The 22,203-nt window shown below is 42.7% G+C and overlaps 2 protein-coding genes across 6 annotated transcripts; one reads left to right on the top strand and one right to left on the bottom strand.

The window, feature by feature from the left end:
• Window positions 1–1,153: 1,153 nt before the first annotated feature.
• On the bottom strand, window positions 1,154–17,682 carry raf1a (Raf-1 proto-oncogene, serine/threonine kinase a). Of its 4 annotated transcripts, XM_061075391.1 has the most exons (18): window positions 17,556–17,682; window positions 14,657–14,752; window positions 9,968–10,194; window positions 9,724–9,836; window positions 9,483–9,585; window positions 9,235–9,392; window positions 8,686–8,775; window positions 7,396–7,549; window positions 6,587–6,611; window positions 5,829–5,938; window positions 5,561–5,678; window positions 5,307–5,391; window positions 5,034–5,210; window positions 4,907–4,953; window positions 4,687–4,805; window positions 4,410–4,541; window positions 3,397–3,531; window positions 1,154–3,310 (listed from the first exon to the last, which is right to left on the bottom strand). In XM_061075391.1, the coding sequence occupies exons 3-18, from the start codon at window positions 10,166–10,168 to the stop codon at window positions 3,170–3,172; spliced, it is 1,908 nt and encodes a 635-aa protein (XP_060931374.1). In that variant the 5' UTR covers window positions 10,169–10,194; window positions 14,657–14,752; window positions 17,556–17,682; the 3' UTR covers window positions 1,154–3,169. The 4 variants fall into 4 exon arrangements, with proteins under 4 accessions (XP_060931374.1, XP_060931373.1, XP_060931372.1 ...); XM_061075390.1 differs by lacking the exons at window positions 14,657–14,752; window positions 17,556–17,682 and adding an exon at window positions 12,759–13,128; XM_061075389.1 differs by lacking the exons at window positions 14,657–14,752; window positions 17,556–17,682 and adding an exon at window positions 12,709–13,128.
• Window positions 16,715–21,190, top strand: cnbpa (CCHC-type zinc finger, nucleic acid binding protein a). Of its 2 annotated transcripts, none has more exons than XM_061075394.1 (5): window positions 16,715–16,790; window positions 18,665–18,785; window positions 18,991–19,056; window positions 19,847–20,045; window positions 20,174–21,190. In XM_061075394.1, the coding sequence occupies exons 2-5, from the start codon at window positions 18,668–18,670 to the stop codon at window positions 20,289–20,291; spliced, it is 501 nt and encodes a 166-aa protein (XP_060931377.1). In that variant the 5' UTR covers window positions 16,715–16,790; window positions 18,665–18,667; the 3' UTR covers window positions 20,292–21,190. The 2 variants fall into 2 exon arrangements, with proteins under 2 accessions (XP_060931377.1, XP_060931376.1); XM_061075393.1 differs by having other exon boundaries at window positions 16,721–16,822.
• The last annotated feature ends 1,013 nt before the right edge of the window (window positions 21,191–22,203 follow it).

Genomic DNA, 22,203 nt, shown 5'->3' on the forward strand with positions numbered 1-22,203 from the left:
TAGTTTTACTTCCACCATATAAGAAACGAAAATTATGTCATATGAGAAGCTGGAGAAAGTTTCATTTTTTACCTTTTCTGAAGTAAAATTATTGAATCTGTCAACTGATTAGCCACGGAATATTTGTTGTTGTATAACTAAATAACACCATTGATTCTGCTGCTCTATTTAAGGCTGAGGATGGAGAAGTAAACAAACACTGTGAGTCTATGTCCTTGTTGCCATCTGGTGGCAACACTGAGACATGAGAGGCCTTCCTGCAGATCACGTGTTATTACGGTTACATAATCATCTGATCACCATGACTGTGCTTTTACTTTGTCACAGAATTTACAAAACCACTGAAATGACAAAACCCAATCTAAATACGTGTATGAGTTATTGTTCCAGCATCGTGGATAAAGACCTGGTCTTTTACTGCTGGACTATTCGAAAACTAAACTGACATATGCAAAGCAAAAAGGGGTTTTTATTCCCAATTAGAGTTGGAGGCCGTAACAGAGAGAAGCAAGAACTGTGATTGAAGAGCTTCTAATAAAGACTGGTCCATTGTGTCTGGAGGTTGTTTGTCAAATCACATTGGTATTATTATATCAGCATATATATGAGCTAAATCTGTCATCGTCAAAATTCTCCCAGACTGTGCTAGACTCCATTCACTCAACACTTCTCCTGGCCATGAAAATATGTTTAGGTATTACAATTACCTTTCCTGTTACTTATTAAACTACATTTTATAGACATTTATTCGACAGCAAGTAACTAATTCATTTTAAGAGTGAACATTTAAATTTAAATATATTCACTGAGGTAAAAGAGGTCAAATCATCGCTTATTTTACATTAAAGATGACAGAAAATAAAATGAAAATTGCTTTGCGTTGTGGACCTTCATATTTCCCCCCCCCCCCTGTTTTTAATCTAATGAATCATTTCATGAGGCTTCAGATTTATCTTCTGAGCTTTGGGAACAACTGGACTGGCTCAACCTCGGCTGTCTACAGCAATAAATTGCTACATATCTCCAAATGCATCAAATGATCTAATCATATATTTCATAACATATTGGCAACAGAAGCCAAGTATAAGAACAAGTAAGTTTGACATTTGAAGAATATTTTTTCTGATACTAAATGTACTTTATTTGAACGTATGAATTTTTTCTTGTCATAGAAGTATAACTGTTAACGGATTATTAAGCAGGTCTGTAGACAGTAAATGGTTTTACAGTGTATAAAGCAAGCTCACACACATCATGAATGGACAACCACGAGATGGCGCTGTTGTAGGACAGGGAAGTGGGACGTTTGGCTCTGTTGATTTCATTCTGGCCTGTGTGCCTTGTCAGAATGCAGAAATAGAACAGATAAACACATAAGAGAAAAAAAGTGGTATAAAAATAGACAACCAGCGGTCAGCCCATGGCTCTGCTCTTATTGTGTTGCTCCACTTTTGATGACGATCAGGCCTGTTTCACCATGAGATGGGGCTTTTTCAAACATGTGATTAAAATACTAAAAAACTGCCATCAGGTTTCTTGCCTTGGGGCTGATTACAAAGAGCCATCACACATTAAAAACAACACACACAAATACCTTCTCATCACAGCAAGTATTCCCCATATTTATGATAAATTTGCACTTGGGACTGAACCAAGCCAAGTGGTCCTGCCCAGCAGGAACTACATGTTGGATGTTTACACTAAAACAAAATATAGCTGTCCTCTCTCTTTCCACTGCGTCCCTCCCTTGCTGAATGATGGTTGTTCCACTGTGCCTGCCAGTGGCTGCGCGGCGCACAGTGGCACCAGCCAATGGTGGAATCCCCTGGTTGCGTGTCTGAACTGGATCCTCTGTGAGCTCACACCACGTTGCTACTGCTGCAGCAAACATTGCACCCTTCCACAAAGTCTTACACGAGTGTGGGATTTTATGGTTAGTGAACAAGCAGCGAGGCGATGTAATCTGGTGTCAGCCGCCCATCTCACCTGTGTCCGAACCTCAAGCGACACATTATTAACACAGTGATTCATAAATGGATCATGGATGCCCTCAACAAGAAGGTGACCAACACAATCTCTTCTGGCAAAGAAATTTTAACTTAATTTTATTAAAATGTTGAATCGACAACTTTCTCACCAAGTTCACAATAAAACGTTTAACCTCCTGGAAGAGACATGATAAACAAATACAAATTAGTTTCCAAAAATCATTTAAAATATTTAAGACAACCGCCAAAGTTCCAGCTCGAGATAACCAACGCATGGAAGGACCGATGAGAATGTGGGGGTTTCTCTGCAGTTCAGTTAACTCCGAGCTACGAAACCACTGTTGAAACATAACTTTTGCTGAGATGTGCAAAGTTTTCCATCATCGCTCATGCTCACTGTCTGACAGGCTATAATTCCTCCAAATAGACCCGAAAAAAATAAAGACGATAAAAAGAAGTCAAAGACGATCATGACGACAACAACAAAAAGGACACATTTCCCATTTCTACTCCATTATCATGTAAGACAATGTCAAATTAACTACTACTGTGCAACTAAGTGGACTACATCCAACGGGTTTGTTTGTGATAACAAGAGGAAGTGAAGTTGTGCAGGATCTTTGTCCAGGCGTTGTTTCCTCTTAAGGCAGGTAAGGTCCTCTTCATCAGAAACCAGGGCGACCGGATCGACGGGTGTGCTTCACATCGCAGAACCCGCATCAAGAGACGCCTCTGTCCTTCTCTTGAGCTTCCTTCAATGTCCAGTTATCGCTGTCTTCGGTAGGTGTGCGTGCGTGTATTTACAACTTTTACCAAATGCACTGCCACCAAGGAGCCACTGCATACTTCTTAATATGTGCAGTGGTAAAGCAAGGCACCACCTCCATGAATGTTATGGCAAATTCTTTGTGTCCACTGCAATCCATCATCACTCAGCCCCTCTCAGAGTCAAACTCAGCTGTGCGTCTCTCCACACTTTCCTCTTATCCTCACACATTTTATTGATTAGCTTTAGGTTTATGATTGATTGCATGTGCTGTACATTGTTACGCCTATACTGGCATCTGCATGTAGAGAAATTTGGTTGTACTGAGCATTTGGACTATTCAGGATATTTCAAAGAGGAAGAGGAGGGGAAGTGTGACGAGAGGAGGAGGAGGAGGGAGGTGCTGTCCGAGCCTCTAGAACACAGGCATCCTGGTGTAAGTCAGAGTACAGGAGTTGATGTCCTCGGTGTGAGAGGCTCTGTGCAGGGACGGTTCTGAGGCACTGCGGTTTATCTTGGGGAGGGCGTGCTGGAGAAGCTCGATGGAATTCAAGATCTGCAGGAATGAGGAGAAAAAGAAAGCTTAGTTTAACAAAGCAATCTTCATTTACTTTGCTCGCAGTTATTGAGAGCTGTGTTCACCTGCGGGAAGAGCGGCCTCTCGTCCTTCAGCTTCTTGATGCAGTCGGCCACCAGCCTTTTCATGGCTTTGGGGCAGGTCTTGTAGAGCTTACTCAGGTCTGGGGACAAATATCCTCTTCCCACCATGAAGATTATCTGAGAGGGGGGGGGGTGACATAAAGAACTGATGAGACCAAGGGAGTGCAGATAAAATAATCTAGAGCTGAACTACTGAGCCAAGTCAGTGCGACAGACAGGAGACACCTGAACAATCTGAAATCAGCAGTCCACCACAGAGATACTTTATAAACATGGTCTAAGGTGACAAGCATCTGAAACACTGGAGCTATTGTAAAGGCATGAGTGCATGATGCTGCAGAGATAAAGGATGATAGGAGTACTCTATGTGCTTGCCAGGTCAGCTGAGTGCAAAGTCATTCTACAGTATCAAGGAGACCAGGGGTACAACAGTGGATCATCACAGCACTTATGGGCACATTCTGTACTGCAACTTCAGCCTGATTTAAATAGAGACAGTACACTGAGCGGAACAAGGAGCCAGACACGACCCAAACCAGGTCTTGTGGCCTGTAAGAGGATGAAAAACCACAGACCACATATGCGCACCCATGCACCCCTTTTCTCACACACATACTGGGTTGTGTTACGGCGTCTAAAATTAGGCCAGTGGCTCCAGGGCGTCCGCCTGTGTTCCGTGGTGGGCCCGAGGCCAGCTCCACAACCCCCTTCAGACAGCGACCCAGTGTCTTTCCACCACCTCCTGGCTCGGGTTTGCAGTCTGACACTGGGACCCAGGCGAGGACCAGGGCTTAAACACATGTCTGACTGTGGGGCTACAGCTCTGTATGACATAACCAAATCTAACAAGGTAGCAGAAACTTGCAAGCCTAACGTTTTCCATAAGTTAAAAAAACCCAGTTTGTGAAGTACAAAGTGTGTAATTCTCGTTATTGTCTTAATAGTACTAGCATGAGCAGTATTACTACTAAACTAATAAATAAATTTGACTTTACCTGATCTCTATTTGCTAAGAGGGCGTATGGGAGCTCTCCCGTCATGAGCTCAAAAAGAACAATTCCATAGGAATAGACATCAGACTGGAAGCTGTAGGGATTGTTATCCTGCATCCGGATAACCTCAGGAGCCTGTGGACATGGAGGACAGAACGCTTGAGAGTGGACATTTTCTAGTTTACTTTCTTTAGTTGGTCTCTTTATTGTTATTTACAGCTCAAGCTTCTCAAAGCAATCGTCTCATTGCTGTTGGGAAATATAATTCGGGGTAACTCACCATCCAGAGAATGGATCCGGACGGCTGCTCCACCTGAAGGGAGCCGCTCCACCTGGCCTTCACTGTTGCAAGACCAAAGTCTCCAATCTTCACTGTGAGCCCTTCGTGCAAGAAGATATCTACACCACTGTCAAGGAATTTACAGCGAGAACACACTTAAAGTGCTTTTATCTGCAACGTCAAATACAAACACACTTTAAACAGCTGATAAAAAGGATACTGTTGGACTTCATGTCACGATGAATGATGTTCTTTGCGTGCAGGTAGCTGAAAATAGACGGAAATTAAAATAGAAATCTTCTATTTTTATTTTTGTTCATCAGAACTATTTCCCATCTGGGACTCACTCCATGCCCTGAGCTGTCTGCCTGGCGATGTCGATGAGTTGGATTATCTTTAAGTTTGTCTCCAGGACATGAAGGTGCTGGTAGAGGCTGCTGCCCTCACACCACTGGGTCACGATGGCCAGGTTGTCCTTCGTCATGTAGCCCATGAACAGCAGGATGTTGACATGTCGTGTTTTCCTGCGACACAGTCGAAGAGGAAATCACCACAACAAAGTTAGTTTAGGATGAAGGTGATTCACAAAAGAATTCAACCCTCTTCAACACTCCTCTAACCTCAAGACGGCCACTTCATTCCTGAAGGCCTGGAACTGCTCCGGTGTGGGGTTGGTCACCTTTAAAATCTTTACTGCTACATCACCTGCAACAAAAGCACTCCTTAGCAAACCTTGATGAATTCTATTGTAAGCCCATTTGGCAACCAGTTCTCACTTTAATGTGTCGGCTAATGTTTTTAAGTGCTAGGTGTAGTTTGCTGGGAAAGTGGTTACACCTGAAAGTGCCCTTCCCCAGTTGAAATGCATTCCTACCATGCCATTTCCCTTTGTACACAGTTCCAAAGGATCCTGAGCCGATGCGGGAATTCAGGTACACCTCGCTGGCCTCAATCTCCCAGTAGTAACTCGAGTCCCGCTTGTCCCGAGGCCTCTGTATCAACAGGAATCACAGAAAGTGCGAATGATTACACATGAGATTATCCTAAACCAATATTTTGCGGGTTTGATTGCACAAATCACTCTCAAAGAATTTACTCGATATACAACTCACAAGACGAGGCGCACACAGAGTGGAACTTACAATTTTATTTTTCTCATGCGTATTAAAGGACGGGACCCTCTCTCGCTGGGAAGGTGCAGGGGCCATGGAGTGGGACCAGCCTGTAGGGCTTTGATTGGGGGAACTCCCCCCTTCAAAGTACAAAAAGAAGATTTTAGCTGTCTCCAAAATTATTTGCTTCAGCCTGTAGTGGTAAATCTGTGTGTAGGACAGATGTGTGTTAGATGGCAAAAATAAATAAAAACTATTTTCAATTAGTCACATTTTCAGTCTGTGCAGTCTAACATAATGTTAGTTATTACTCGGCAGTGACCATCTACTCGGAATCCCTATTTAGGATGTAACACAGTGGTATATAATAACTCTCTGCAGTGGATAATTTATATTGTGACTTTTGGACTTTGTCTCACCCACTCAAAACAGAGCTATGATTGGAAACAGTAAAATAAATCAAATCTCCAATCGGGCTTGTCACATCTAATAATACAGAAACAACAGCGGTAATGGAAGAACAAATTATTGAGATTAATGATAAGCTTTTTCTTGTCTAATGGCCCATCACATGACATCTAGATCAATCTCACTTGATTAGCCTGTACCGCTTCTCTATTTTTTTTAATGACTATTATGTAATGGTTGAACCTCGAGGTCAGCTGCTGTGATGAGAATAAAAACTTTACAGTCAATTCCAAAAGAAGAAGTAGAATTTGAGCAACACTGTGTATCTAAGAAGACTATATTTGTGGTGAGCGTGAAGGGTTGACCAAGCTGAAACTTACCCGAGTCATGATCACGCATTGCATCCTAGAGAGGCAAAAAAACAAAACAGACAAAGGATCTGTCAGCTTGTTCAAACAGTGAACCACACACTGTACTGTCACTCATGGTTTGACATCCATACTTAAGATGTGAATGCAGATAGCCTGCTTGCAATGCATGCCATTCAGACTGCACACAGACACTCTGCTCTCTAACCTTTACTGGTTTCTCAGGTGAGGCCTCAACAATAGACTGGGAGAAGTGCACAATACCTACTTTCCTCTTCAGCCAGAATCTATGGCACCAGGAGCTGGGGGAGGTACTCGGGCATTCTAGCTACTCCCCAACAGGGTACAATACAACAGGCCAGTGAGAAAAGGAGGGGAAAGGAGGGAAAGGGACACAGTAAAGTAAAGTGAGGAAGGAAGGAACAACGACAAGAGAGATGCTCAGGTTTCCACCTGGACAGAATATGTGGGAAATATTCTACAAAGCATGCAGAACTAGTGACCTAATTGTGCAAGAGCACACAGACCGTGAAAAAGCAGAAACTAGAACTGAACAGGGGGAAGTCAAGTGTCACACAGTTTTAAAAAATGGCCAAAAGAAGATGCTATCAGGGGAATTTAGCGAAAAAACAGGCTTGTCGGTGTCCAGGTGGAATATTTAACACAGACTTAGATAAGAGATAGAAAAGAGAAAGGTGAGGATAGTTGGAATGCCTGAGATGTTCATAAGAGGGCAGGATGGCTCTGTGGCAGGAGATATTTTAGGATTGGCAGCGTGAAGCTACAGAAGAACCAAAGGGGCCCGTATGGTGTGTAGTTACCTCAATCATGCTGAAGTCTACAGGCAGGGTAGTGCTAACCATGTGGACGTTGGGCGTGGAGGTGGAGCGCTGCCTCGAGGAGAGACCAACGACTGTGGGTGGGTAGGGCGTGGCGTAGTTGAAGGCATGAGGGGTGGAATATCGGTGGGCTGAGCTGCGGGGGTTAAACAAGGATCAAGATTTAAGATTGAGCAGCAATTGTTTGCCAAGATCTGGTGGCCCCCCGCTTCAAAATGAACCACAGGGACGACATTTAAAAAGAAGAAACAGATGCTGAGTTCTGTCACTTCTTTAAAACTGGGTCGCCGTGGGTGTGGCCCCTGTGGTTGACGCAAGGGCTTTCTGGTTTCATTTCTGTCATTTTCTCTCACTTTAACCCATTTAGGGATCATCTGTTTATCATCAACTAAAAAACCATCACACATGCAAATCAAATAAGGTTAAAAATGACAGATATAACCAAAAAAGATTAAGCTGAGAAGAAGTTATTAGTGTATTTTACTGTGGCCTTCGCCCTTACCGCTGCTGGGTAAAATGGGGACAGTGGTACCCTAGCTGGATGAGGTATGTAAACAAAGATCGTGTTACATCACACTTATGACCATGGAGTGCACTCCTTGAGAACAATCCCCCTTTTGGCTGCACAGAACTAGGTTTCCAAAGAGCATTTGAGATTGCTCTGCATGGAGCAACTTGATACTTTTTGAGTGCTACTTTGGCAGCTCGCAGTGTTTTTTAACTATTTTAAGGGCTCCCGAAACAACAGGCCCTTTTCACGCATTGCGTTGCATCAGCCCTCAGACCGCTTAGCCCCCATAAAGCTGAGGACGTCATTAAAAACAGGATTTAATTCAATTTAGATTAAGGTTCTCTTGCAATGAGAGCAGAAGTCAAATCAATCAGAGAGGGTTATGTTCCTTCCTTCTTCCTTCATTGCCAGCCCTACTAGCAAAGTGATTTCAGTCGAGACAGTTCTCGATTGTGGTTCCCCGTTGGTGGAATGAGCTGCAAAATGCTATCGGAGATAGATAAACTTGCAAATGTATCTCTACTCGTATGTACAATAGATTCAATCAACAGCTCAAATTCATTAGCCAGTAATCCACTTAGCTGAGGGACTTACAAAGGTTAATTGTTGTTTTGCACTTCCTGCTTTCATCAGACGTTGTTGGCCCGAAGAACACCCTGATACTTAGGTCCCTATATCCCAACCATATTAGGTTTCCTCACATCTACATGTTGAATCTATCTCATCTTAATGAAAAGCAACACATGGGTATGTCACGTCACCTTGGAAACCGTGTTAAGGACTCTCTCATTCGCCGGGATGTCTGCGACGGCAGTGACGGGGCACCGCTCTCACCGGGTGTTGGACACAAGCTGAAAACAAGAGAGAAATAGACAGTGAATAGTGTACAGCTGGTAAGAGTGTGTGTGTAAATCAAATAACAGCTGACTCTCTTCTCTGTCAGTGATATGGATCTTCGAATGATTGCACTCCTTCATAATGTATGTAAACCAACGCTAATAAGCCTCTATTCTCGGTGCAAGTCTTCAAAGATGCATATATGCGAATTTAACCAAGCTTAGACCTGCAGTATTATCAACTACAAACTTTCTAATGCACTAAGAATCTTACTTCAGGTTTTATTAGATTATCATTGATTACATTTAATAAAACTAAAAGCTTACGCACATAGAATGGGCTTAGGATGGCATGTTATATTTCTATTTAATAGTTCTTGATGTAATTTTCCAAAGTTACTGTTCTATAATGTACTGGCTAGTTTGTGATGGTCCTTTTACATTGTGCTTTCATTTCAAACTGAAGACACTTACAGCAGTTGTCTGATATTGCTCCAGTCCACACACATGGTGGGAACTTTGGTGCTACAATGCTCGTGGAATTTGTAACCACACGTTTGGCAACGGAAACCATTCAAAAGAAACTTCTGGCAAATATCACAGAAAGCAAGTTTCAGATATGTTTTCCGGACCTAAAAAAAATGACAGGAAAAAAACATCTATTATTTGTTAACCAGTGAAATACAGAGCATTGAGTATTTCATAATGATTCAGGTACTCACAAAATTATGCGTCGTCAAAGGGACGTGATCTAAAACCTCCACCAGCAGCTCCTCCCCGATCATAGAGCAGGAGTCGGTATTCCAATCCATACGGAGTTTTTTACTACAACAAAATCCACAAAAATATTTACATGAAGGGACTTGGAAGCAGACAACATTTCTAAAGTGAGTAAGAATGTGACCAGTACTAATACAGATATAATTTCCCCTGGTTTCAAACCCACAACGGTGCTGAGCTTACCTCCTCTGTTCTGGATGCAGCCTGAAGACGGCGCAGCACTGAGGCTGCAGACCTCTCACTTTCAACGCTTTAATCAAGCAATTTTGCAGAGTCATACCCGGTCGCACGTTCACCTGTACACCACACAAATGCATCAGGATGTACACAGCAACAAACGCATTTACAAAACTGCGTACCAGTGCAGTATTTCCAAGGTGTTATTTTATGTCTGCAGTTTTCTACTTGCAGTGGAAACGGGACTCACCACAGTGCGCTGCTGGTTTGGGAGGTAGACTCGGATAGTGCTGCTAGCCTTGGAGTCGGGCATCTTGCTGTCATCCGAGGAGCGGCGCTGGCAGTGAAAGCCCTGCACCATGGTTGGTGAAAGGCACGGGCCCTCGAACGCAGAGTCCTTCATTCCGAAGCCGTTGCTCAGAGTCTTCCACGCTCCCTGGAGGTGCTCCATTAGTAAAGCCAAGTGCTCTCAGTGGTCTGAAAAAAAAAATAAGCAACACACACACACCAACAGAATTAGTACTCAGAATCCTCACCAAGTGACTTCTTAATTAATATTACATTAGCTCTCGATCTTTTTTGGACATTGGTGGTGTGCACACTCTTTTTGAGTACGTGCTTAAATGGATTCCCTGATATCTGTCTTTGGAGTAGCAAACACCACGTCCTGTAGTTTTGCAAAGTGGTTTAAAAAGGGTTTTCACTGAGAAAGTGGCTGTGGCAAAGCAGTAGGAACACAAGTAGGAAAACAACGATAGATTTGGTTAATGGCATTGAGGACTTATCAGAGGTAATCTCCAAGCATAATCTTGGGTGATGGCGCGATTGGGGTCATTTTCAGTAAAGAGTAAATAAAGGTTCGGACCCGTTTAGCGGTCTCACATGCTCATTTAACTAGTTTATAAAAATGACCCACGTGAGGAGTTTCTGACATAAAAGTGGCATCTGCTGTGCTGTGGCGACTCTCTGTTTCTCTTCCATTTGAAAGGCGGCACCGGAGTAATGTAGACAAACTAATCCACTCAGACAAAGAGAATCTCAGGCCAACGCAGAGGTCAGTCGTGTTATTTACAGATATGCTTTGAGCAAAGCCTTTCTTCTGTGTGTTGAGACAACTGAAACGCAACAATAGAGGATTATAAAGATCCCAAACATTTGACAACAAGGAAGTGGCCAGTTGCTGTTGTTAAAATCTAAACCTATTCATTCAACAGCTCAAAGTCATTATCCAGTAATCCACAAAACAGAGAATCTTAATAAGGTAAATTGAACCAAAAGATTGTCTTGTACTTCCTGCTTTAATCAGAGGTTTTTGGCCAAAGGAACTACGGGATTTTTAGGCTCCAATATCCCGACCATGATTCATATTAATTAAGAATTTGTGGAATATTCATACCTAAAGGTCACAATCTTGTCAGGCGACTAAAACTCAACTCATAACATACAGTAGAGGTGTAAAAAATTCCCAGAGAAAGTCTAGTTTAATAACGAAAGAGAGGTAAAGAAGGCAGTGACCTGACAAACTTAAGTTGTTTCAACTCAAGCTGGACATACCCATTACAAACAAATAGTCCCCCTTCTTCTGCTATGTTTTCAATACAAACTGAAGGGCTATACACACACACTGACACACACACGTTTCACAAATTCTTGGCGTTCACTTTCAGAGTGTATACTTTCACCTCGCCAAAGTCTCAATTATCCCTGGTGTGTCTTATACAAAGAGATGCTAACGCTGCAGAGTTGAGGGCAGCAGTTGGTGGTTTGCTGAACGCGCACACACACACACACACACCTGTATGTCCCTAGCACAAAAGAGCAGGAACACAATTATCACACTCTTCCCACCATGCTGCAGGAATTGTGTTCAAAACAAGAGCTGTGATCCGTCCAGAAAAGGGCATCAACAAGAAAGCCCTGAATCGTTAAGACTCAGCTATTTGCTTAAAGGTTCAGTGTGTAGAATTTAGTGACATCTAGTGGTGAAGCTGCATGTTGCGTCTGAATACCCCTCACCTCACCAACCCCTTCCAAATATGAAGGAGAACCTGTGGTAGCCTTCAGTTGTCATAAAAACTAAGAAGGTCTTCGGTTTTTCCAGTTTAAACGGCTGTAAAAAAAATGGCGGCCTCCGTAGAGAGGACCCGCTCCCGATGTAAATATTAGCATTTAAATATGAAGGGCCCATTCTAGGATAAAGAAAACAACAATTCGTACAGCTTACCTAGTTCGATAGATAGCTACTTAGATAGCTAGCTAGATGGATATACTTTAATGATCCCAGTAAAATTAGTGTTACAGATTCATTTCAAGGGCATTGCACATAGAGCGAGGTACAAATAACTTAATACATTAGATGACAAAAGATGACTAAAATAAATAAATGTGAATATGATATAATAATTCAGTTATTGAGGAGTAATCTGAGAGTTTTGGTGTGACCAGAAACTATAGGGCTCATAGTTCGATCCCATTTTGATCACAACTATATTCTAATTTCTGCCAAAAGATCCCTTTCACCTGAATCTTACACACTGAACCTTTAACTCTGACTCCCAACTGGTCAGTCAACACTTTGCAAACACACACTCACGCACAATAATTCACACACAATCACACACACACTCACAAGTGCTGCGTGCACATAGGAGTTTGTGAGAGTTGCCCCGAAGTGGTGAAAAGTCAGAAATGGAGGTGAGATTGAAGTCCGGAGTGTTTTGGCAGCGGAGAGGACGCGTTCGAGAGCAAACATGGCCCCAAACATTTGAATCCAGGCGTGCAGAGGGACCGTGGGTTCGATGCTGGGTCCACATAGAACCGCTGAACCTCTCGGGCCCTCACACACCGACTCTATCCTCCAGCTCCCCCGGTGCACAGCTCGGGGCTTTTTCAGCCTCCATTCAAATCCCTCCGCCTCTTACGAAACCTTCCACTCGAAGGAGAAGCTGTGAAAAACACTTTACATTCGTTTTTAAAAAGAGAAACACGAACCCGACGTGCAGCTGGAAGCCCGAAGCCCGGAGAGAGAGAGAGCTTCTCACCAGGAGGAGTTAGGAAAGTTGTGCTCCGCCATAACTTCAGGAAAAAGTGGCGTCGGTGACATCATCATATTTGCAACGCATTCAAAGAAGAGAGGAAAAAGCCGAAGTCGTGTAAAAGCTGGACACTTCCCCAAGTGATCCGGTGTCCGGTGGATGCAGGGACGAAGTGAAGACGTCGAGGTCGTGGGTTCGAGTCCTTCACGATCCGCTTTCACTGATATAAACGTTTTATTCTGCCTGTCGCGACGGAGACGAAAAAATCCGTCGGACCCTCAAAGTGACACGACGAGGGATATTCTCCAGGTCCCGTGAGGCGCTTTCAAATTAAAAGTCCCAGAAGTGGCGATTCTGAAACAACATCCACGCTGTTCGGGAGAAAGGTGGAGAGAGAGAGAGAGAGAGAGAGAGAGAGAGAGAGAAAAAGCTTCGAGTCCGGGTCGAGCGTCCGTCTGACGCCAGTGATCGAAACAGGAGCTCCCAGGCTCCACAAGAGTTGAGAGCATCACTCACACTGCGCAAACTTGAGCCCTCCCACTTCACTTTTACTGTCGTTTTTACTCATACTATACTATACCATATTACATTATTAAAATGTTGGATTCTTAATATATTATAACAATTTAAATATGTACTACATTTAAAGTCGATTTACTTTACATGTATGTCACCTTTGAGGATAAGAGGGAAGGTTTTTATGTCCCAGCAAAAGAAAGGTGTGTTTGAGACATCCATGCAATTTTTTTTTTTTTTAGTATTAATTGCAAAAGAGTCTTTTGAAAAGCAAAAAAACTAAACATAGGCCCACTACCGGTTTGGAGTAGAGGAGTATTCCATTAATAAGTGCACCATCATCTGGACACTTGGCCATAGTGCAACACTTTTGGAAATCATGTTGGTTTTGCTCATAAATTGAGCAACCAGTGCAAAAATATATATTTTGTTTTTGAATGTATTAAAAGTGCAAAAGTGTCTTTTGAAAAAAAGCATAGGCCCACTACCGGTTTGACTTAAAGAAGTAAACCATTATGAACTCCAAGTGCACCATCATCTGGACATATGGCAACAGTGCAACATTGTGTAGCTTTAGGAAATCATGTTTTTGCACAATTTTTTTTTAAATTTCAATGTTAGATGCTTAACATATCATAAAATATATATCATGTTTAAAGTCTATTCAGGTGGCCTGTATGTCCCTTTTAAGGTTGCAGGACTCATAGGCTCATGCTATCTTTTGCGTGTCCTTTCAAAAGCAAAAAACATATTTTGTTAAAAGTGCAAAAGTGTCTTTTGAAAAGCAATAGGACGACAATCGGTTTGGAGTAAAGACGTAAGCCATTATTAACTGCACCATCATCTGGAGACATGGCAACAGTGCAACACTTTGGAAATCATGTTGGAGCCTCCCTCATATTCATAAAAGCAATGTGATATTATATCATTGTATTATATTCATTTCCTGTCAGTGCAATTCATGGCTAATTTTCATATTCTGTTTACACTGTATATATTAGTTATATTCATCCTATTTGGTTAGGTTTCCTTGCATTTATAAGTCTTACATGTTTACTTTTTCTAACTATTTTTTGACTATTCTCTTTGCTGCTCTAACACAGCAAACGTCCCCGTTGTAGCACAAATAAAGGATTTTCTTATTTTATCTTAAACATCTAGCCAAAAAGACAATATATATTCAACTTGTGGTACAGCATAAGAGTAGGCACGATCATCAAGAACAACTATGACATACAGAAAAAGTCTGTAAATTGATAGAAATGGATTATCCCTTAGTTTGCACGGAAATAAAATGTTTCCAAAACAGGCCTAAACATACTAGCTTATGCTTTTCCAAACTGGCCCTGACACGGTGCCATTGTGAAACTGTAACCTTCACTACTCACCATGTGTTCACCATCATCTCGGTGTGGGTCCCCTGGGGTCCCCTGTAATCACAGATGGCTCATGGGTCCTTTTCAACAAGCGGGAGTTGACACCATCTGAGAATAAAACAGCGTCATAAGCAACCAGGGAAACGTGTCCTGATGTCTCCAGCTTACATTGTTTCCATGAAGCCGCAGCAGGAGACAATATCAGGTGGAAATCTTCCTCATGAATCCCTGTTATGATCCTTATTTAAAGCACATTGTACTTTCAGTCTACCAGTGTAACTCCTTCCTTTTCTATAAACATAATTTTCAAATGGGACGTCTCATCTGGCAAATAAGAGAAATAGCAAATACTGTTTCTTGTGGGGATGAGGGCAGGGCTTTGTCATTGAGGGGCGTTCTTAAGGTACTCCACCCCACATGCACCAATGTAGGTCATCAGGCAGCATGGGATAGTATGGTGATGCACTCTCATGCCATGCAATATTTATAATTATCTTTCCCTGCATGGCATTAATGTTGTGAGGTGCAAAAAATGGAGACGGCAGGGAACAGAAATCGCCATCTCAGAGCTTTATAACCAAATCCACCTTAAAACTGAGACGACTGCTCCTCTCCCACTTATTGATCTGACTGAGCACTCAGGCCAGTCAGCTGAGACGCTTCCAGGACCCATGGATTTATTGCTGCCTCCATCAGTTCTTTAGTATTCAAAATGTGATGCAATCAGGACTCTATAAATAAGAAGGATCCACATCAGGGCCTATTCACTAATATATCTGGGAGATTATAAACACACCCACACACACACACACACAAACACCTCTGTTTGATTATTATAATCATAGACTTACAATTATAGATTATATCAGTGATTTTAAGAATTTAACTTGCAGACACATTTCTGGTCATTTCTGTTTTTATTAGTTGCACATACTGTCACTTGTGATATGTGTAGGAAGTTTAAAAATCTGTTTGCCCCTTAACTATTCTCATTAAGGTTGATACAATTTTTTTTTTTGAAATACTCAAATAGTTACTGCTGTGTTTATAGAGAAGTTGTTCATATTCCACAAACAAAGACCTGACTGCTATCAATTCAAATGAATATAAACTCTGAGAGAGACCCTGAGAGTTTACTAAACGATTAATGTTGCTCTCACAAATCTGTAATTCTATACTACAAGTGCTAAATTACTCTATTTTTATGAGTAATTCCCTATAGTAAACTGAGACCATCCAACACTAATGATGTCATTAAAACACGTCATATTTCATGTTGAAATTGGAACAATTACATTTTATGAACTGTGTTTATGTTGTGGCTCTTATGCAATCCAGTTTTCTTCATTTTTGAGATTATCATCATTATTCTTATCATTATTAGGGCCCGAGCACTGACAGGCACTGACAGACAGTGAGGCCCTATTGAAATTGTAAGGATTATTATTATTCAGGCAAATGAATGGCTCAACGGTGCCCCCCGGGACCCCCAGAACATGTTCACATTGACCGATCTTCACAAAAATATATATACACGTGTATCACGACCAGACAAACAAAAAAGTCTATAAGTGCAATTGGAAAAACTTAACAGGAAGCCTGCTATTTTTGCATTTAGAGGCCATTTAGGCCATATTCCACATATTTACTTTGAGGTATTTGTACCAGGGCTTTAGATCAGATCAACTTCAAATTGAGATGAGTGTCACCATGAATCCTTTGATGCTGAGCTGTAAACAAACAACTCCACTCCTGCAGTGACAGTTTCAGTGGTCATAGATCAAAGGAATGTTTATTTCTTATATAGCCTTGTGTTTGTTCCTTATTGTCTTTGTAGTAGTAATACTACTGGCTTTAATGTTAGTATTAGTACAACAAAATCACACAGAACAAATCACCCACATTTGTGATTTCTAACTTTCTGTCAGGAATCGATTCAGGGACACAGGATCACCCTGCTGCTGTGATTGGCTGCTTCCCAGAGGCGGTGTCGAGACATCCCCGCACCTGATTGGCTACTTGCAGAGTCGCCGACCAATCAGCACGCAGCTTTTTACTGAATGACAATTCAGGAACTCCTGCTCACACACCGCATGTAGCGCAAAGAAGGAGGCGTAAACACTGACACAGCTAGGTAGCCAGCAAGGTAAGAATTAAAAGAAGCCTACAATGGATGAGGTCAGTAGTGATTTTACTCTTGTTAACATTGCAACTTTGATGTGTTGAATTTGACTGTGTGTGAAATGTGACGTGTGCCCGGGGTTCTCTGGTGGGGACGTGCTCGTGGGGGGGTTCTCTGTGTGTCCGGCCCGCTAGCGTTAGCTCGTCACCACGACTCTGGCTAGTGCGCACTGCGCGGGAAATATTGTTTTTAAGCCATATTCGTTCGATTAGCTTTCAGAATCCCTCCACGGTCAATCTACGTCACCCTAAGTGCACGATCCGAACCTTCTCACCGGAGGAAGAGGAGCGATCGTCGACGGAACCGTGCTTCGTGGTCGCGGTGGCTCGTTGGCGTGTTAGCATGTTAGCATGCGCTAGCTAGCAGCGTGAGCGTCTGGCGAGTACGCAGGCAGATCAACGTGACTAGGCCGACGCCAGCACCAACCTTTGGCATTTGATTCTGCTCTGCAAAGCACCAAATGAGGTCGGAATTATTATCCCACGTCCACTTATCAAGCTCTAAAAGACTAAAGCAAAGGACACAACACGAATCGAGTGATATTTACAACGTTCAGGCCTCGGGCTCGTGTTTGTGCAGATGTTTAATTAACACGTCAAGATGCGCCTGCCCTCTGGAGCTAGCTCTCCCGAGTTAGCACACGATCGCAGACATGCTTCCATGGCCATTACCGTAGCAGCAGCAGCAACGTGCAGCAGCAGATCGCACCGAGTTATGACATAACCTCACCTGTCCCGGAGGGAATCGTGAACACGGAGCGTCCATGTGGCGAGTGCGGAAATATCTCCACAACTAGCTGGGGAAATATGATTATGTAAGATGTAAACCGAGGCCCCATCGGGCGAGGGGCTAGCGGTGGAAAAGAAGCAACAAGTTACCTCCAGAGTATCTAAACGCGATGAGAAATGCAGCGGCCTCGTGTTGTCATCCTACGTCACCATTTAGAGACTCATTACAAGGACTGTGATTATTCATTAACTCACATTCTTCCTGACTTAATGTCTTTAGCAGCGTCAGCAAACCGAAGTTTGGCCTATGGCGATCACGGCATGATTCCATTGAGGAAATCATGTAAGTTAGTTAAATAGTTAGTTAGTCCCAATGCCGATTTTTCTTTAAATAGACCCTACAGTTCAAACCCCCCCCTCTCCTGTGATTGTAGATTAGATCATTATGATAGACTGTCCCTTCCACTACCGACCTGTGACGTCTACTGTAGTTTTACCCAAACATGGATACAGTCTAAATCATTTTACCTGGCACATGCATGATTATTTAATTGTCTACATGATTCTGGTGGTTCTTCATGGCACAGTATCAATGCTGCCAGCCCCACCCCCCCTCCGCTGCTCAGCAGAACCCCCAAATCATCAACACACCAGCTGTTCTTCTACCAGTTGTCAACAGCTGAATCCCCTTTTTAAAATGTACGACTAGTGGTCAACAGGTTTTTACACCAAATGTGATACGCAGCGTAATGCAGTGTGTTACGGCATCTTAAACGATCATGCATTCGGCGAGAGAGACGACTTGGTAGTGTTTAGTGGAACCTAAATGTAGAATGTGGAAACCCCGTAAACTGATATCCCGCAGCAATTGTTTTGTGACCTGTATGATTGATAGCACTTGATGTCTTGAGGGATGCCCATAAATGCACGTGGTGCCTTTCTGGGGGTCAGAGTTCAATTATAGTCTGCACAAAACATTCCAGGAAATGAGAGTTGTTGCTTCACACAAATATTGCTGAAAGAATTGTCTTTGTTTGTGGTTTTGATGCAAAATGCTGGTACGCCTTTTTAGCTGGATTTTCTTTACTGATATACATGGTTTTTTTTAAGGTCATGGAGATGAACAGCAGCAGCGAGTGCTTTGGATGTGGCCGCTCTGGTCATTGGATCAAGCATTGTCCCAATGCCAGCGCCGGACGTGGTCGCGGCCGGGCTCGGGGACGATCCAAGGGTACAGAGTTTTTTATGCACAACACACCCAGTGCAAGATACATTTTATAATATATTCCATATGCATAGGTTGTACATTATTCTATGTTTTTAACTGCACTTGCTGTGTCTCGTCCCAGAATTCCGATTTGAGCATAGTAATTATGTTAAAGCCATAAATTACAAACTTCTCATCTTGTAATATCACTTTGTCTTTGTCCTTACAGAGCTGTTTTGCTATCGTTGTGGAGAACAAGGACACATGGCCAGGGAGTGTGACCAAACTGAGGATGGTGTGTATTCAATTCTGTTTCTTCTCATTCAATTTTATTCAGTTGGTGTCAAGCTTTATTTGATAAAACAATTGAAATGTAATGAAAAGCATCAGACAGGTCATGCATATGAGGCGTGTGCCTTGTATACGTCACCTTAAGGAGGGGTGCTGACACTGTATTAGATGAGCCCTGGTGCCATAGTATCAATAGGCTCAGGTGCCATTGTTTATTTGTTTATGTATAACTTTGAATCAATACTTATCTTGCATATTTCGTCTCAAAAATTCTATTTCTGATTTAGACATTAATCGATGATGCGTTACAGATCTCTCTCTCTCTCTTAGTATGTATTTAACAGGAGTGCGGCTCTCACTCACATGCACCACACGTGCACACGCAGAGACAGAGATGCTTCGGTTTATTACAAATGGCAAAGTGATCACACTTTCAAAAGTGTGGTTACCTTGCAGTAAAGTCAATGCTGACAATACGACTTTGTATGTGTGGGTGGAATCGCGAGTAATGTGTCCAAACATCTTCGAAAAGTCTATCACACACAGGGGGAGAGAAGCGGTTTCCATAGTTCGTCTGCCGCTCCACAAGGTATGTTAGCTCATGTAGGCTACTAGTTAACCAAATTGTACCAAAATGATTAAGGGCACGTTCATAAATTCAATCTGGAGGAGTCGGAGCATCTTATTATTCGGGTTATTGCAGAGATGGGCTGCAGACACAGTGCTTCATATTTTATTAGTTATATTGTGTTCTGACAAACTTGTTGATTTTAGATTGTCTTTGTCATTTCTAGCGTGCTACAACTGCCGCGGGACTGGTCACGTTTTCCGGGACTGCAAGGAGCCCAAGAAGGATCGGGAGCAGCTCTGCTACACCTGCGGCAAAGCTGGTCACGTGGCCCGCGATTGTGATCATGCCAACGAGCAGAAGTGCTACTCCTGCGGTGGGTTTGGCCACATCCAGAAACTTTGCGAGAAGGTGAAATGTTACAGGTGAGTGTCAACTTGTCCTCTTTTATTGTGCCACCTTACTGCCAATTGTTTAACTTTCACTTTTGAGCAAGTCGCCCTATTTCTTCCTTTCTCTCTCTGAAGAAACTAACAGATTTCCTCTCTCCTAGGTGTGGCGAGATCGGTCACGTCGCTGTGAACTGCGGAAAAGCTTGCGAGACTAACTGCTACAACTGCGGAAAGGCGGGCCACCTGGCAAAAGATTGTTCCATGGAAGCCACCGCATAATCAGTGCCCTCTGTTGCCCCTCCTTTTTTCAGATTGATGGTTGGTTGTATTATTTTCTCTGAATCCTCTTCGCTGGCCAAAGGTTGGCTAACAGAGGCTAGTTCCAGGCCAGTGAGCCTCTCAACATATACAATGAAAGGGGTTGAAAAAATATCTTTCTGCATTCAATACAAAAATGTTTTAGTTTGGTAGCGGTGTTATGTATAATGCTTTGTAAAAGAACCCCCCTTTCCAAGCCACTGGTGATCAGAGATCAATAAAATGGGACTACACACATGGGCATCTATAGGACCTCTGAGCTTGTGGACGTGAGTCTCTCTAAAATGAGACAGCTGAAGGGAGTAAATAGAAACCGAACTTCCATGTATGGTTATTTTGGTTTGTTTAAGTGGGATATGAGTTGGCCAAGAGAGTATGGTTTGGAACATTTCACAACCTGAAGCATTTCTGCCCAATAAGCAGCCAAGAGGGTGATAACAAACTACATGTTATATTGTTAAGATATAAAATTTTGGAGGTGTTAAAAGAAACAAGTTCTTTTATAGAAGTCTGTTTACAATTTAAATATCATGTAACAGTCCAAGGTAGACTTTTCCTTTTAGTAATGGCTTTTGGAGTTTGTTTGTTTTTTTTACCTTGGAGAAAAATTAACATCTACAGTTGTCAGAACAGCAGAATCGGGAGTTATTTGGGAATGAAAAATCTTTTCACAGAAAACAAAATGTTATTTTTGTACAATATCACTTAGACTACTGTATAAATACCATTTGCTTGTACTCAGTTTTTAAGTCGGAAGGAAAGTGCAACTGAAGTCCTAGAAAATAGAAATGTTAGAAATTTTAAACTATCAATAAAGTTGGAGGAGCACGGGGAGGACTTTTTGTCTGTTTTAAGTGTAACACGAGTTTTGCTTCTTGTTTTTTTTTTTAAAGCTTTTATAGGTTTAAGTAATTGCTTTATAAGTTCGATTTGAGTTACAGTAAAAGTCTGCATGATAAGTAATTGAAACAAAACCGTGCCTATCTAATTCAGGTTTATTTGCGTAGCACCAAATCCTACTGGACATTATCACAATGCACTCGAAGAAACTCCTAGAAGAACCAGATTCCATGCAATGGAATCTTGAAATCCTGAATATGCAACTGGACTTGTTTTTGCTTTGAAGCTGAAGCAGCATTGTTGGTGAAAGGTTAAACATCAGAGAAACGAGCATTTCCAGTTGCCTGTGCACCCTTGAGCAACTCCTGCAGAAGCCACCAGAACTTCAGAGATGCCCTGGAGGAAGACTTTCAACCAAATGGATGATCCTGCTCCTCTCTTCTCTGCCAAGACGTCCGAAGAAAAACATCTTCACAGGGAAAAACACCAGGTTTCTACGTAGGCTTCTAAATAAAGAAGTGCTTTCTGGGTAAATCTTAAAATGGGGGAGTGAGAGAGGGCGGGGTGAGGTGAGGTGAGGGGGTTCACATTTCCACGTGGAATTCCTTGTGGTTCCCTGCAGCAGGGGCAGAACAAACCGGTTCAGGGTCCTAAAGATAGAGCCGGGGAGCAAAATGGAGAAGGGGTCGAAGGGGGTCACCGTCAGTGTCACCTCGTGCCCTCACAGGACGCTGAGGTGATCAGTGAACACATCGATCGGGGATAAATCGATGAGATCGTGTGTGTGAGATCTGACGCATCGCCCTGATTCGGGTCCGGGGCAGATCCACGTCCACGTCGTCGGGAGTCGGAGTCTAAAATGGCAGCGGGGGTTTCACTGGAGTGCAGCTGCAGCTCCTTCCCCCTCCTCCTCCTGCAGAGAGAGCTGCAGCGAGGGACCCGCCTCCTCCTGTGTCGTCATCGGGTGTCGCCCATTCGGATTACAGGCGAGAAAAGGGAGGGAGGAGGAGAAAAAAAGCAATCGAGGCGAGCG

This window comes from Limanda limanda, chromosome 7, assembly GCF_963576545.1.
Source record: "Limanda limanda chromosome 7, fLimLim1.1, whole genome shotgun sequence".
Classification (NCBI taxonomy): domain Eukaryota; kingdom Metazoa; phylum Chordata; class Actinopteri; order Pleuronectiformes; family Pleuronectidae; genus Limanda; species Limanda limanda.